Source organism: Hydra viridissima, unplaced genomic scaffold (assembly GCF_058129835.1).
Source record: "Hydra viridissima isolate aposymbiotic clone 2 unplaced genomic scaffold, HvirCarnegie_v1 scaffold_17, whole genome shotgun sequence".
In the NCBI taxonomy this organism is placed as follows: Eukaryota; Metazoa; Cnidaria; class Hydrozoa; order Anthoathecata; family Hydridae; genus Hydra; species Hydra viridissima.
The window spans coordinates 278,648-293,210 of record NW_028324316.1 but is presented as its reverse complement, the minus strand read 5'-3'; the positions used below and the strand labels follow the sequence as shown (position 1 = coordinate 293,210).

Here is a 14,563-nt window from a genome sequence, read left to right as displayed (position 1 = left end):
TTTTAATTATAATTATATTTTTGCTTTAGAATGTTTTTCCAAAATTTAGTTGTTTAAAACAAAATAAAATACTTTTAAGACCTTCTACTAATTAAGCCACCCAGTATATACATGAAAGAACTCTTAAAATTGGTTTTCCACCGTTATTCAAAAATGGCTGAGATGGTGCTGATTATATTGAATGAAATGGTAGATAATGCGTTGGTGAGAGGTAACCGATAAAAATCCCTTGAGAGAAAAAATATTATTTCATGACATAAATGCTTTTTAAAGAATTAAAATGACTCGTCTACAGGAAAAGGTTTTAACGTGCGAATGTCGAAAAACAAAGAGGAAACAGAGCGACTTAGTCACCACATCAAAAGTGTACCAAACGAGATCGGAACTTTTACGAAGACGCGGAAAATTCTTCAAGGGAAAGAAACGTCAATGCTTGAATTCTTATGACAGCATTGCAAAATTCCAAGGAAATGGTTTTTACCATAAGATGGAAACATCTATAATTCTACAAGTTCCTCCTAAGGAAAGAACATTTACGTTAAATGATGTTATACCCTCAACAAAATGCGTTGGAAATGATGTAGCTGAAGCAAAAACGTGCGTATTAATCGAAAACACTTTAGATAATCTTCTATCTTCTGAAGTAAAAAAGAATAACGTGCACACAAAGTTTCTAAAATCTAATGCGAATTTTAAAGAAGTTTCTCCTCATTCAAACAATTTTGTATCTAATAAATTATTTCCTCATTTTGACGTTGAAAAGGCGAATGGTGATTTTCAAAATGGTGTCTTTAAAACTGTCCAAAAGAAGCTCAATATCCAGAAACTTAATGAGACTTTTGATGACTCAGAAAAAAGAATAGCAGAAGGATTTATAAAATTTGGACTCTTTCAGTCTGATGCACCTGACTTTAAAATTGAAGGTATTCTTCCTAATTATGAGGCTGATAAAAAAGAAGTTAAATTAAGTAGTGGACTTGCTGAAGTGAAAAATTTCACAAAAAGGAATTCTCAGTTTGAGTTATATATTCATTCTTTGGAAAAACCAGGAATCTTAACTACAGAAAGACAAAGAAAAGGGAAAAAAATCTCAGATCTAAAGAAGAAACAAAACTATGGTAAAGAGTTAATTGAGGCTGTTGTTGCAGAAGACTGTAAAAATCTTGATAATATAGGTTTATATAAAAAAAGGCGCGGAAGAAAACCAAAACAAAAAGGACCATTTTTACATTACTTAGATATATATGTTAAAAATAAAGACAAATATATTAATGATGACTATATTTGTGATGTCACTTATGACGACAAAGCAAGTATTGCAAATACAGAATGTAATTTAAATTATAATTTATTACTTGAACCATCATCCCAGTTACCAATAGAAAACGTTGAATTGCATAAGCAGGACAATATAGAACAGTCGAAAAAAGAAAATTGCTGTGATATACTTAACACTAATTTGGTTAATAATAGTAGTATCACTACTCCATATGTGGATGGTAATGGAAATAAGCTTATAATTAAAAAAAAGCGTGGCCGTCCTAAATTAATAAAAAATGAAATACAAGATAATAAGTGTTCTCTTCATATTGATAAAACTGTTGATAGTATTTTAGGTTATCGTTATGGTAAGAAATCAGCTGAAGTCTTAGTTTTGTTCAGAAATGGTACTAGTAATTGGATAGAGCAGGATGATCTATCAAAAGATCTCTTACTGAAAAAATTTTTTCAAAACAAGAATCAGAATTTTTCAGTCATGAATCGTTTACCTTATCTAGTCCATGCAACTGGCAAAAACAGAATTGAAAAGCTGGTTGAAATAAAAGACATATATGAGTTAGATACTGAGGAACCAGCATACAAAAAGCAATGTTCAAACTTAGTTGTAAATGGTACACCAAATGATCTGCAATTAAATACAATACATTCTGAATCAGCTGAAAATATTCCGGTGCAAAATGGATCAAATGATAATGTTAGTGTTTTTGATGTTGATCCGAACAAGCAGGCCTTAAGTGCCACTCCTAATGTTACTGAGGTTTGGTCTGATGAAGTATTGAAAATGTCTTCACCATCCAAAACAATTGAAGATGTTGATTATACATCTAATAAAGCAATAACAATTGCAGAGCTAAATGATTTATGTAAATGTGTTATATCTTCTAGTCATATCAAACTCTACCCATACGAACTTAATCGACCAATAGTTTCAAAGTGTGATGGAGATTTTATGCACATTTATTTAAAACATATACCAGTGAAACTTCCAGTTGTGCTGCAAGAGTTAAGCGATGGTTTAGATTTACAGTCATGCACAGTTCTGATAAACTTGTTAGAGGATTGTGAAGTTTCTGACAAATGTCAAGTAGTTGTCATTGGTGGGATAGATGAGTTTTTTGCTCACACTCATATATTTGAAAAATTGTTAAAAAACTCAGCGTCAAGTGAGCTAAAATCTTATCAAGAAGATGTATCGATGTTGCGGTAAGCAGTTTAGTTAAGAGAAGTTATGTCTAAATTTAAATAAATAGCATTTGCATCAAAGAATTTTTTTGTTTGGCAAATATTTTGTTTAAAAATACTTTTTAGAAATGCTATTTAGGTTATTATTTTGTTTTTTAATCATTTTTAAAAGTTTCTATTTTATTTTTAACTTATGCTTTTAAATTTTCTGCATATAATTCTCAAATAAGTTTACCATGTTCAGAAATGAATACTCTTTAAGAAAATTAACTGCCTATTCTTATTTATTTTTTTAAAATCTTTTAGCTATTTAATTCAAACCATTCGTAACTTCAGTAAGCCAATTGTTGCTGTTATAAAAAAGCCTGTTGAAGGTTTGCCAGCATCATTGCTCTCACTATTTGATATGGTATTTGATGAGGTAATTTATACATTTTGTAAATTTGATTTTGTATTAGATATTTTTATGATAATTATAAATTATAGTCATGATTTATTATGCTTGCCCATAATTGTGCAATAGTGTTTGTAGGTTTGCTTAGTTAATGTTTATAGTTATGCTTTTGTAATGAGATTTGTATTAATGAGTGTTAAATTTTACTTTTAGCAATGCGAGTGTGTTGAGCAAGCAGAGAACAACTCTAAAAACTTAAATTTATTGAACAAAGCACATGAAATAAAACAGGCTGCATCTAATCAGTGTAAAAACTTTGTCTTTCCAAGAGTGATCGGGTTAACTCAAAGTAATGAGGCACAAATCATGGGTAATCGTCCAAGACAAACAATAACTGATCTTAATGTTTTTGATATCAGCATGTTCAGTTGTATGAATTTGTCTAACCAATTAAGGACTAGTGTGCAGCATATGTGCAACAATGGTATGGTTGATTTAAAAACTGATGTTCATCAACAAGAACCTGTGGATTCTGAGACTAATGACTTGATAGCCCCAATTGCATCACAATCTGGACAAAAAGAAACAGAAGATGTTGAGAACTTAAAATTTAGGTTGAATTTAGAAAAAGAAAAGTATCTATCTGACCTACGAATGTACCTTGATTCCATAAAGTTTTCATAGCTATTTTTGCTTTGTTTTTTGTATATGTATTATTGTGGCTATTTGTTTATAAATTAGTTTATTGACAAAATTAGTTTATTGTCGAGATATTTATTTTATTTTTATAGTTAAATATTTATTTTTAGAGAGCAAGTTTGTTCTTGAGTTTTTGGATTTCTTTTTAATTTTTTAAAAAAAACCTTTTGACATAAATAACATCTTGTAGTTAATATGCGTGCAAATTGTGAATATATTATATATACATATATATATACATATATATATATATATACATATATATATTTATATTTATATATATATATGTATATTCTTTTAAACTTATATATTTTAAAATGGAGTGAAATTAATTGTTTATTTATTATTTTAGGTAGAGTTATATTTCTTCTAACCTTGCTGGAGAAAAAATATGTTCTTTTATTTTTGCAGCAACTGAAATCATTTTAGATGTTCTAATTAACTCCCTTGCACTGTCTTGTGATGTTTTGTTAATCTTATTGGATTTCCAAATAAAAGGGACTTCTCTAAATCTAAACCTGTCTATATCACGTTCTTTTAAACTCTGTTAGTTTAGTCTTAGGGATTGCATTTATTCAGTCAGCTAGTAAATATTATAATATTTAAAGGGCTATTCATCTCAATAGATATCTCTTTGTCTCTTAAGCTATATATATATATATATATATATATATATATATATATATATATATATATATATATATATATATATATATATATATATATATATATATATATATATATATATATATATATAAAACAAGGTAGTAAGTACTGTAAATAAGACGATAAATTCAGAACATTTTGTAAGAAAAAAGGCTAATGACGTTCCTCGTAAACTCCTGTGCCGTGTAACCTTTAGTTGAAATTTAGCGCGTTTACACAGTTTTACTGGGAGTAACAACGTTTTATTTCGATTTTCAATTCGTATCTTGCTTTAAGACGTTGTAAGCTAACCCTATTTTAAAAATTCAAGGATGTCTGAAATAGATGTAGCGCTCTTCTCTTGAGAAATAAAATCTTTGTTAGAATAGTTATTCAAAGAGAAAAATTATAATGATTCAGATGAAGGTTTGTGAGGTTCGAAGAACTCTTTTTGGAGATTCGTGAAAATTATAATGATTCAGATGAAGGTTTGTGAGGTTGGTTCGAAGAACTCTTTTTGGAGATTCGTGAAAATTATAATGATTCAGATGAAGGTTTGTGAGGTTGGTTCGAAGAACTCTTTTTGGAGATTCGTGAAAAAGTTCACTTTTTGATGAAAACAGAATCAGATGAATCAAAAGACAATCTCAACTTTTTCAGTCTGTTAATTCGGGAAATTAACATTAATTAGACATTCATCATGTTTAATCTTAAAAGATAAACGCTGACTACAAAATCTGAAAGAGATTAATCTCTATGTTCTAACATCTTTGCTATTATTAATATTAATGATGTGAATAATGGTAAACAAAAAGCGAACAGCTTTGTTTTAGAAGGCATTCAATAAAGTTAATACGCAAGAAGATTTCCAGAAAATGAACAATATCAATTTAAAAAAGCTACATGCTCACTGAACCGACATAAATTAGCCTGCTTCTGTGTTATATAACATTTAAAAAATAAAAACCATAAAATTATCATGAATACAAATTTAATAAAATAGCAGCTCAAAAGTTTTGTGTTGTTTTAGCAACTAAAAAAAAGCTAATCACAAAAAAGCTAATCATAATAATTTGGTGAGCAAAGTAAAAAATAAAAAAACTGAATTACTCCTTTCTTGCGTCACAATAAAGTAAACGTCATTTATCAAACAATGAAAAAAAAATTTACCCAAATGTTAAATTGATAATTTTATTGTAATTCATCATTTCGAGGTTTAAAATCTTATGCGTTGACAGTTAGCTACAATTAACTTTTGTTGACTATTTGGACTTGTTTTGGATTTGTTTGGTCAAAGATTTTTATTTTGTTTTATGGTGGAAATTAAGTAATTGAAAGCATTTTCGTAAAAAATTTCGCCAATCTTCAAAATCAAAAAAATGACCCAAAACACACTGAAAGAATTGAAAACTCGACAATTAAATCCGTTTTCAAGATTTAAGTATTTTATGTATGACGTAAGTTTTAAGTTTCATGTAAGGATCTCATTGAAGTACACGTACTTCATGCGAAAGATGAAGTGACACAGATGGAGTTTTTAACAAAATAATGACCCATAAGACACAGAAAGAAATGAATTTTCAACTATTGAAGCCGTTTCAAAGCCCAGACATGATTCCGATCAATGATTTGTGGGAACAAATCAAACAAATCTCTACTAACTAAAAGCCGAAAACCTAAAGACGAGCGTCATCATTAATTATGTCGAATTCCGCATCTTTGCCATCTGTTATTATATACTTTTATCTAAAATTTTCATGATAAAACTCATTTCCATTTCAGAAAGATTTTTTTCTATAACTATATGAATACAAAATATATATAAAAAAGAAGGCTTCGTTTGAATACAATAACATTAAACCTGATGGTTATTTAGGTAACCAGCATGAATATCAGGGTAGCCTAAATATCACAACACCATTTTAAAATGGAATAATTTTTTCATTTCTTACATGTAATAACTCACATTTATTCTTTTATAAACAAAAAATATATTTCTTTATTCAGTTTTGAAAATTACATCCTTAAAATAACCACCATTTTGCTCTTCACACTGAGTGCTCTTTCTAAGACGTTAAATATTTATTGAACCTTTCAATTTCTTACAGATGTTGGCCTTCAAATGGTATATTTCTTTTTATTTTTATAACACCATTATGCTGCTAATATATCTCTGGTATGTTTAAGGCTGAAAGAATCGCGAAGTTCTCAAAAGTTTCTGGTTACCTTTCACCAGTGATAGTAAGAGCGTTTTCAGCCTATTCTTCAAGAAGTAAGGTCCAGTCATCCTTCCTGCATTCATACTACACCAAACCGTTACTTTTACAGAATGCAGACTACACAGGTGGACTTTCTGCCAAAAAAACTGATTATTTTGTTTGTTATCAAGTCCGTTTAGTTAGAAGTAGGTCTTGTCGCTTACGAGGTTGAAAAAAATGTTTTTAAACAACAAAAATAAAGCATGGGTTAGTCAACCAGTTTGATTCCTCTCCATACTTGCTATATACTTGCATGTCAACTCTCATAAATGATGCACATCAAATTACCTCTTCGTCAATTACCCAAGTTGCATCATCAAACATCTTACTTTCATCTGCAAATATCCAGATTAAGCATCTCTTCATTTTTTGGTTTGCCTATTTGGATGATAACTTTTTATCTTTTTGTCTCGAGTTTAACACTCTCTGTTACAATAAAATAATCTGCCTTAAAAAAACTGATGCCTAATTTTTTAATTCTGTGTATTCGCCAAGACAATAGGTTTGATTTCTCCAATGGAATAGTTTTGTTTTGTATCGATTCCAAACTTTTCAGATATCAAGTTTAGCATTTCAATTGAAGAATATTTTGTTATTCTTTTATTAAAAACCTTTTCAATTATTTGAAATTAAATATTTTTACCATTTGGTTTGAACAAAGATGAATACTAAATACTACACTAATCGTCCCGTACATCACCACTTAAAAAATGAAAATGAATCAAAATCGAGCATCAGATTTTTTATTTTTTGTTTATAAATACTTTGTAGAACACAAAAAGATAAAACAAAAAGAAAATGCAGTGTTTTTCTTTTCTTTTTTAATGTAAAAAAAAAGTTTCATTTACAATTAAAAAAAAAAAAAAAGCAAAACAAAACAAACTTAAAATAAAGAATCTGATGTATTTGAAATGTTTCTTCTTCATCGGGCTTAATATGATTGAATTGCGCAACTTGGTTTGACATTTGGATCTATTTTCAATTACACTAATAAGCATGGTGAATTTCTCGTTATCCACAATGTCTCGATTATCGCAATATCCTTAATTGTCTCGATTACTTATTACTTAAACTATTACACGAAATACTTAAGCTTTAAAATTATTGTTAAAATATCCTTATATTATAATTTTCAAAAATTAGGCTAAAGAAAGAAATATTTTGTTACAAAAAAAGTTCAGATTTGATTTTGATCTTTTTACAAAACCCAAATTTAAAATTACAAAATACATTTTAAAAATTACAAAAAAAGACCTGAATATCGGAAACCATGCATCATGATCATTTAAAGCGCAACTAGTTTTTCTGTCAGACTCTCCGCTGTGGCGCTTGAGTTAAATGTTAACTGTGCCAATAGTTTGCTTAAATGCTGATGAAAAATCTGAGATACTACTGACAGTTTTAAACAAGGATTAACATTTGTGGTAAAAGACTGTTGTAAGCTGAAATATGTTGTTCGATATTCTTGAGGTGCCCACGCCATCAGGGTCTAATACCATATTTAAATGAAACGAAGCCTTTTTGCAGCTTTTCGTTAAAAAAATAAGGTAAGTACGATGGGCAGACTGTTAGGGAGTTAAAAGTTAAATAAAAATGATAAAATGAAGATAATTTACCGAAACGAATTGTCTCCGAGTGCAATTCCAACTAGGTCCGGTAACAGAATATTCTATGGAGATGCTAGTTGACTAAACTCACGGTGAATTTTTATGGAGTTTATGAGAAACTCCGTTGAAGATGCAGATGACTCAAATTTTGCAGATTTTTCTAATTTTTCTACGTCATTACTAACGTCTCAAAGTAAAGTTGAAGAAATAAGTGCATGGAGTGTTAATTCATTTGAAATTCATAAAGAAGACGAAGTAGGTTTAGCTTCTTCTGCTGCTGTTCCCGAGGCGCTGAATGATAATTTTATTCCATGCTGGAATTCGTATTTAGTTGAAAATGTAAGCAAAGATTCAGTTTATGATGCAAGACAGATACTGAATAATTGTTTTCTTCCTTGTATTGTTTTAAAAAATGATATGGACAATTGCTGCTTAGTACCAAAGTAGGTTTTTTTTAGTTCTCTATTTATAAGGTAAAAATGGTGTCTTAAGTGCTTACTGAGTTTTAAAGATGTATTAACTGTAGTGGAACCAATAATTTATTTATATATATATATATATATATATATATATATATATATATATATATATATATATATATATATATATATATACATACATATAAATTATTGGTTCCACTACAGTTAATACATCATCATCATCATCATCATCATCATCACACACACACACACACACACACACACACACACACATAAATGCATTAATGTTTACATTTGATGACTTTTGTAAGATTTTTATAGATTTCTAGTCCAACTATTCACTAAATTAGGCCATAATAGCTAGTCTGTTAAAGGTGTTGGCATTTCTTTTCAAAATACTAAAATCTTTGTTGAAAATAGTGGCAGCAAAATTGCTTCATTTATTCCAACAAATTGTAGATATGTATGTATTTCTCATATGCATCTATAAATTGTTGGTGGAAGAAGAAGAAAAAAAGCAGATTTTTAACAGGTTATTTATTTCCTGTTAATGTTACCTAACATACCTAATTTTGAGGTTTTTCTTAGGAGTGGCTTTTTTAGAATTACAAGGCACAAGGTCACTTGCTTAGATTAATTTTCATTTCAGTAATCTCTTATTCCGGTTTTTAATGTTTTAAAGTTTTGCATAAACCTTAATGAGCAGGTCAATAAATTTCACTAATTAGATTTATTATGGATTTGAATATAAAAGTTGTAAGATTATTATATGTATAGTTGGCTTCACAGAAAAATATTGCTTCTGTTTTTTTATTACTTGAATTTCAATTCATAATAAAAATATATATCTGCTTGGTTGAAACAAAGTTTGTGCAAGAAGTATTAATTAGCTTCTTGTTTCTTTATTTTCACAATTAAGTTTGTTCATAAAATTAAATTGGATTGTAAATAAAACTTACTTTGTTTTGGTAGTTCAATCTAAGCACAAAATGCATTTTTACCCTGCAAAATAAATTTTAATATTTATTTTTTGAAAGATAAATTTGTTAATTTTAGCATTTGTTTTTGTTGGTTTTATCATTAGAAAACTATTTTTTGCTAAATGTTCTTTTTAGTTTTTTAATCCTAAATGAAAGTACTAAACTTGGAAACCTGAAATTATTATTTAAAAGCACATTGAAACAAATATTAGCAACATTTAACGAAAATTGAAAATTTTAACATTTTAAAATTAGTTTGTTGTTTTTTGAATTTCTGTTTTTGTTAACATTTAATTACCTAAGTGACAAATTCTAATAAAAAAAGTTCCCAATTAAAGCATGTTGGAGTTATCTCATTTTATTATGCTGATATGGTTATCTTCTAAAATCATTTATAATAAATAAATGGTAAAGAAAAAAATTAACTAAATTTTGTTTAAAATCATAAATTGAATACATAAATAAAAACGCAAATAAAGTAAAGTTTCAATTATTTGAACCTTTTCTTTTTCAGGTACATTGAATCACAACTTTTTATTGATTTAAATTGTGAGTTTCATGATCCAGTTAAAGCTTGTGATACACTATATTACAAAAGTACTGTTGAAAATTTGGTTTCTGATTTGCAATTATCAATGGTAAGCTGTTTAGTTTAAACAATGATTCTTTTTAAAAATAAAAAAATTTAAAAAATTAAACAAATATTTCTTTTTAAAAATATTTAAAATGTTTTTTCAGATATTTTTTTTTATTTAAAAGAACTCTTCACATAAGCTCCTTTTTTTTTAAACAAAATTAATTTTAGAATGATGAATATCAATGGTTAAAATCTTTGAACGTTTATCAATATGGACTTTGGAGCTCAACCTTTGATTTTCATTCAAATGAAAAAGATTTTCAACTTCTAAAAAATGACAAAGACAATCAAGTAGTAACAAATTCTGATGCAAAATATGCAAATCAAGATTTAAATTTTAATGGAGAAACCATTTGCTTGGTTGAGTTTGAACCCAGAACTCTTTTAGAAAATAAGAAGTTTAAAGAACTCTTTAATGGTAATTATTCTTTTAGTCATTGTGCCAGGTAAATTTTTTTTTTGAGTTTCATCATAATAAGTTGTGTACTAAATATAACAGCATATTTAAATAGAAAAGTCAATTTTTAGCAGCAAAAGTTTTTTTTTTAGTAGCAAAAAAATTTTGCTGAAAAAAAAAAAAGAAATTTAAGATGTTAGTCCTTTTTATGTAACATTTATGTAACTCATAATTTATGCAACTCATAATTTATACCAAGGAATTTCAGATGAATTGTAGGGTAGAGAATAGGTTTTGAAGCAGCCTTCTTATTATTGCTGAGAATATTACCTTTCATATTCCACTGGTAGTTGTATGATCTTCTGGAGGACTGCAATTATTGAGTATGCAATTGAGTACCAATCTTTATATTTCTTGGAAAGAAATATTTTTTGCTTTCCGAGATAAATAATTAATTCAATTGTATAATTGCATCAATTGCACCATTGTAATCATGTAATCAGAGATCAGGCCAATTGGCTTCAATAGCTTTTTTGTTATTGTTAAATGCTGTGTTATTAAAACTTTGCGTTCAAGTTATTGTTTTAAGCAAAATTAAACGCAGCAATAAATAGTTTAAACACAGCAATAAATAGTTTAAACACAGCAATAAAAAGTTTTTATTAAAAATTTTTTAATTACCTTATTAGTTAATATAATTTGATTTTTTTTTTATTATTTAGAGCTGGTTTTAAAGTCTTTTTGTGACCTTCATGCTATAGTTGAAACACTCTCTTCCCAAGTTAAAGTTAATTCAGAAATATTGCTGCAAGAACTTACTGTTCGGGAGCAACTCCAGAGACATAATGAGCTACAAAATACTTTCATCGCAGCATACATGAATGTGGAAAGGAAGATTGCAGAAATAAACAAAACAAGGAAGAAAAAAAATCGATTTGTTTTCATCAAGTATGCACATGAACAATATAAGGTTGCTACTTTATTTGTTCCATAAGTTTATCACCATGATTTCAGGTCAAATATGTAACAAAAAGTCAATCATTTGAATTTGTGAAGTTAGAGATTTTAATATTCTTTATAGGCCAAAATAAATCAAAGGTTTAAAATAGTAGCTTTTTTTATTCTGCTCTTAACATCTGGACACCATCAGTTTCTAGACAGAGTTGAGTTTTCTTTTTAACTGATGATGTGTATATTTTTCCATTTTTACTTCAATTAGAATGGTGATATTTCAATACCATATTTAAAGAATGAAGGTGGACCAACTTCTTCAAGTCTACTTCACATGACAAAGAGTAAGGGACTGTTTTAATGATTTAAAGTTTTTAATTTTTTTTTTTGTACAAAGGAACTTACCACTAAATTGCCACCTGTAAATTCTTTTAAGACTTTTTACTTTCCTTTTACTATCAATCTCTCAAAAATTCTAAAATCAGAATCTTTTTCATCCTTGTATAATGCCCTGTGCAAAAAAAATAAAGTCTTTAGTACTTCTAGAAAAAAAAAAAATTTTTAATTTTGGGGTTAATTCAGTTCCCTACAACCCATTTATTTTAATCCAGAATACAAAATATATATCATATAAAATGAACTAATGTATAACCCATTTAAGTTTTTGACCAACTGAAAATACTCTAATATTGAATTCATTTTAAATTTTCATATAAAAGAAATGGAACCTTTTTTCACTCGACATGTTTTCTTATGATGGTCAATTATCCTAATTTTAACTATTTTATCAATTTTTTTATCACTTAAACAGAAGAGAAGAATTTATAATTTAACATATCAATATAAAAGCTCTAGGTTATGATTAGGAATTGTCCTAACCTGTGCTCAAACTTAAAGCTAAAAGATTTATTTTTGTAACCACAAATTAAATCAGATCTATCAATGAATACTGAATTAAACATGTGCATAAAAAAGATATAAAATGAAAGTTTTTTGATATTTAAATATTAAAGTTAAAAGTTTACAGTAGTTTAACTATCCAGCATAGAAATTCAGCTAGAAGTACCAAAGAAAATTGGGAATCTGGAAAGATCACCAAATAACATCTAGGCAGAATATTTAAATCAGTGGAATGTTCTTGTCCTATCTGTTTGTGTGGAAAGAGTGTATGTAGCCTAAAAACCATTAAGCTTGAAGGAGTTTAATTAGGTCTGACCTCAACCTTTGGATGATGGAGAATTTGAATTGCTTAAATTTCCTTGATTAGTAATACTACGGTACTCATGCGTAAAGAAATTAAATATTTAAAAGAAAAAGAACAATGATTTAAAAAAAAAAGATTTATTTTAAAATTGTAGTTAAGAACATGAGGGACACGCCAAAGTTCGGCGTATCCCTGATGTTCATAATTGTTCAATTTATCATCTCTAGTTGTTGTATTGTATTTTTTTTTTTTTTTTTTTTTAATCGCGTTCATTATAGTTATATTTTACAAAACAAATTGGTTACGTTGGTTTTTGTTTTATTGCACAAGAAATCGCAATAAGTAAAACTAATTTACTTTGTTTAGTTTTACAAGGAATTGAAAGAGACGACGAAAATGTTCCGAAACTCATCAGCGAATACATTTTAAGCAGTGAGTTTTTTTTTTACTGAGACTCGCATTAAATTTAAAAAAGAAAGAAACTGTTTAAAATATTTGACCAACCAGCGTCTATTCGTCAAACATAGAAGGATGATTTTCGTTTTTTAATTTTGTTATTTGTTATGGAAAAGTTTCTTATTAGCTTTTTTTTCAGTTGGCAGTGAATTCGATTTGAAAACTGAGTTGAGGATTGTCTCAGAAGGCGTTTCTCGTTAAAAGTTACACGAAATGCGCACAAAACACAAAACGGAGAAATCATTTCACACTTCCAGAATTCTGTTTTAAAGTTTTGTAAGAAATCCTGCCTAAATATCATTTAGCGCCAATTTTTTCAGCGAGTTATATTGGTGTACCATAATAATCGCGTATCTACCAATCCGTATCTACCTCGTTAAAATTAATAACGTTTTGTAGTTCATAAAATGAGTTGATAATGTTCAAATAATTGTAATGTTTTATCAGACGTGTTGCATCAAGAAACGAATAAAGTGTTCCAGAATTAATACAGTATTCAGCTGCAGGAAATGGTTTAGATATCCGAAACGATCACTTAAATGCGTCTACAAGTTTCTGCGTTAAAATAGTATGCATGAAGTATAATATATAATATATGTTAGATTGGACACAAATAACCATTTTTATTGTGATTGATTTTTATACTAAAATTTTTAGAAGTCATTTTATAAGATATTTTGTTAATTTGTCATTTACAAATCAATGTAAAGTTCTTTGACCTGCGAAATAATTTTTTTAATTTTCCTACTTGTTTTCAGGTACGAAAAATGTTATCTTTTTTTTTTTTTGGGGGGGGGGGGGGAGAGGAGGGGGTACATGTTAAAAACGAGTTTCAAAACTTTAAAAAGTTTTTTTACACTATAATTATTTTAAGCAAGTCATTTGAAACTAGCTCATTGGCAATTTTAGCTCGAATGTAAATTTAAAAAGCATCTTTTTTTTCATGTTTTCAGGCAAAAGATTCATAAAAGAAATTTCGTTTATTCCATTTTAAAGTAAGAATGACCCCCTCTTCTTCTCCCTCCACCCCACCCTTGCTTTTTAGGTCGTTAAGGCGGTTGTACAGTACTTAAAATCAAAAAATTCGTTTTTTAAGAAAAATGATTTTCGTAAATTTTTCCTCAAACTGCATTAAAAACTGCTTAATTGTACAAAGCGAAAATCATCTACCCTTACTAGTTCTTGTTCTTGCTAGTACGAGTTCTTGCTTATTTTCTTGATTTTAGCACATTTACAGACCCAAGACAGTTCGCTAACTATTTTTTTTGTATCAGTGTTTCTCTAGCCAAATTTAATGTTTTCTGCTCAAATCAGGTTTTTCTTATATCGTGTTTAAAATAAAAGTATGACGGGCGAACTCTTCGACAAAAGCCCACCATAATAAAAAATACAAAGTTTAGAGAAATCAGATATAAATTGGGTTGCGATTTCT

The 14,563-nt window shown here is 28.2% G+C and overlaps 2 protein-coding genes across 2 annotated transcripts; both read left to right on the top strand.

Moving 5' to 3' along the window:
* Nucleotides 1–148: 148 nt before the first annotated feature.
* On the top strand, nucleotides 149–3,733 carry LOC145182837 (uncharacterized). Its single transcript, XM_080058092.2, has 3 exons — nucleotides 149–2,484; nucleotides 2,770–2,884; nucleotides 3,071–3,733. The coding sequence occupies exons 1-3, from the start codon at nucleotides 281–283 to the stop codon at nucleotides 3,539–3,541; spliced, it is 2,790 nt and encodes a 929-aa protein (XP_079914218.2). The 5' UTR covers nucleotides 149–280; the 3' UTR covers nucleotides 3,542–3,733.
* Nucleotides 3,734–8,109: 4,376 nt separating this feature from the next.
* LOC149876896 (uncharacterized) lies at nucleotides 8,110–13,899 on the top strand. Its single transcript, XM_090074761.1, has 7 exons — nucleotides 8,110–8,509; nucleotides 10,001–10,124; nucleotides 10,292–10,541; nucleotides 11,243–11,490; nucleotides 11,740–11,815; nucleotides 13,042–13,107; nucleotides 13,271–13,899. The coding sequence occupies exons 1-7, from the start codon at nucleotides 8,169–8,171 to the stop codon at nucleotides 13,330–13,332; spliced, it is 1,167 nt and encodes a 388-aa protein (XP_089930887.1). The 5' UTR covers nucleotides 8,110–8,168; the 3' UTR covers nucleotides 13,333–13,899.
* Nucleotides 13,900–14,563: the final 664 nt, after the last annotated feature.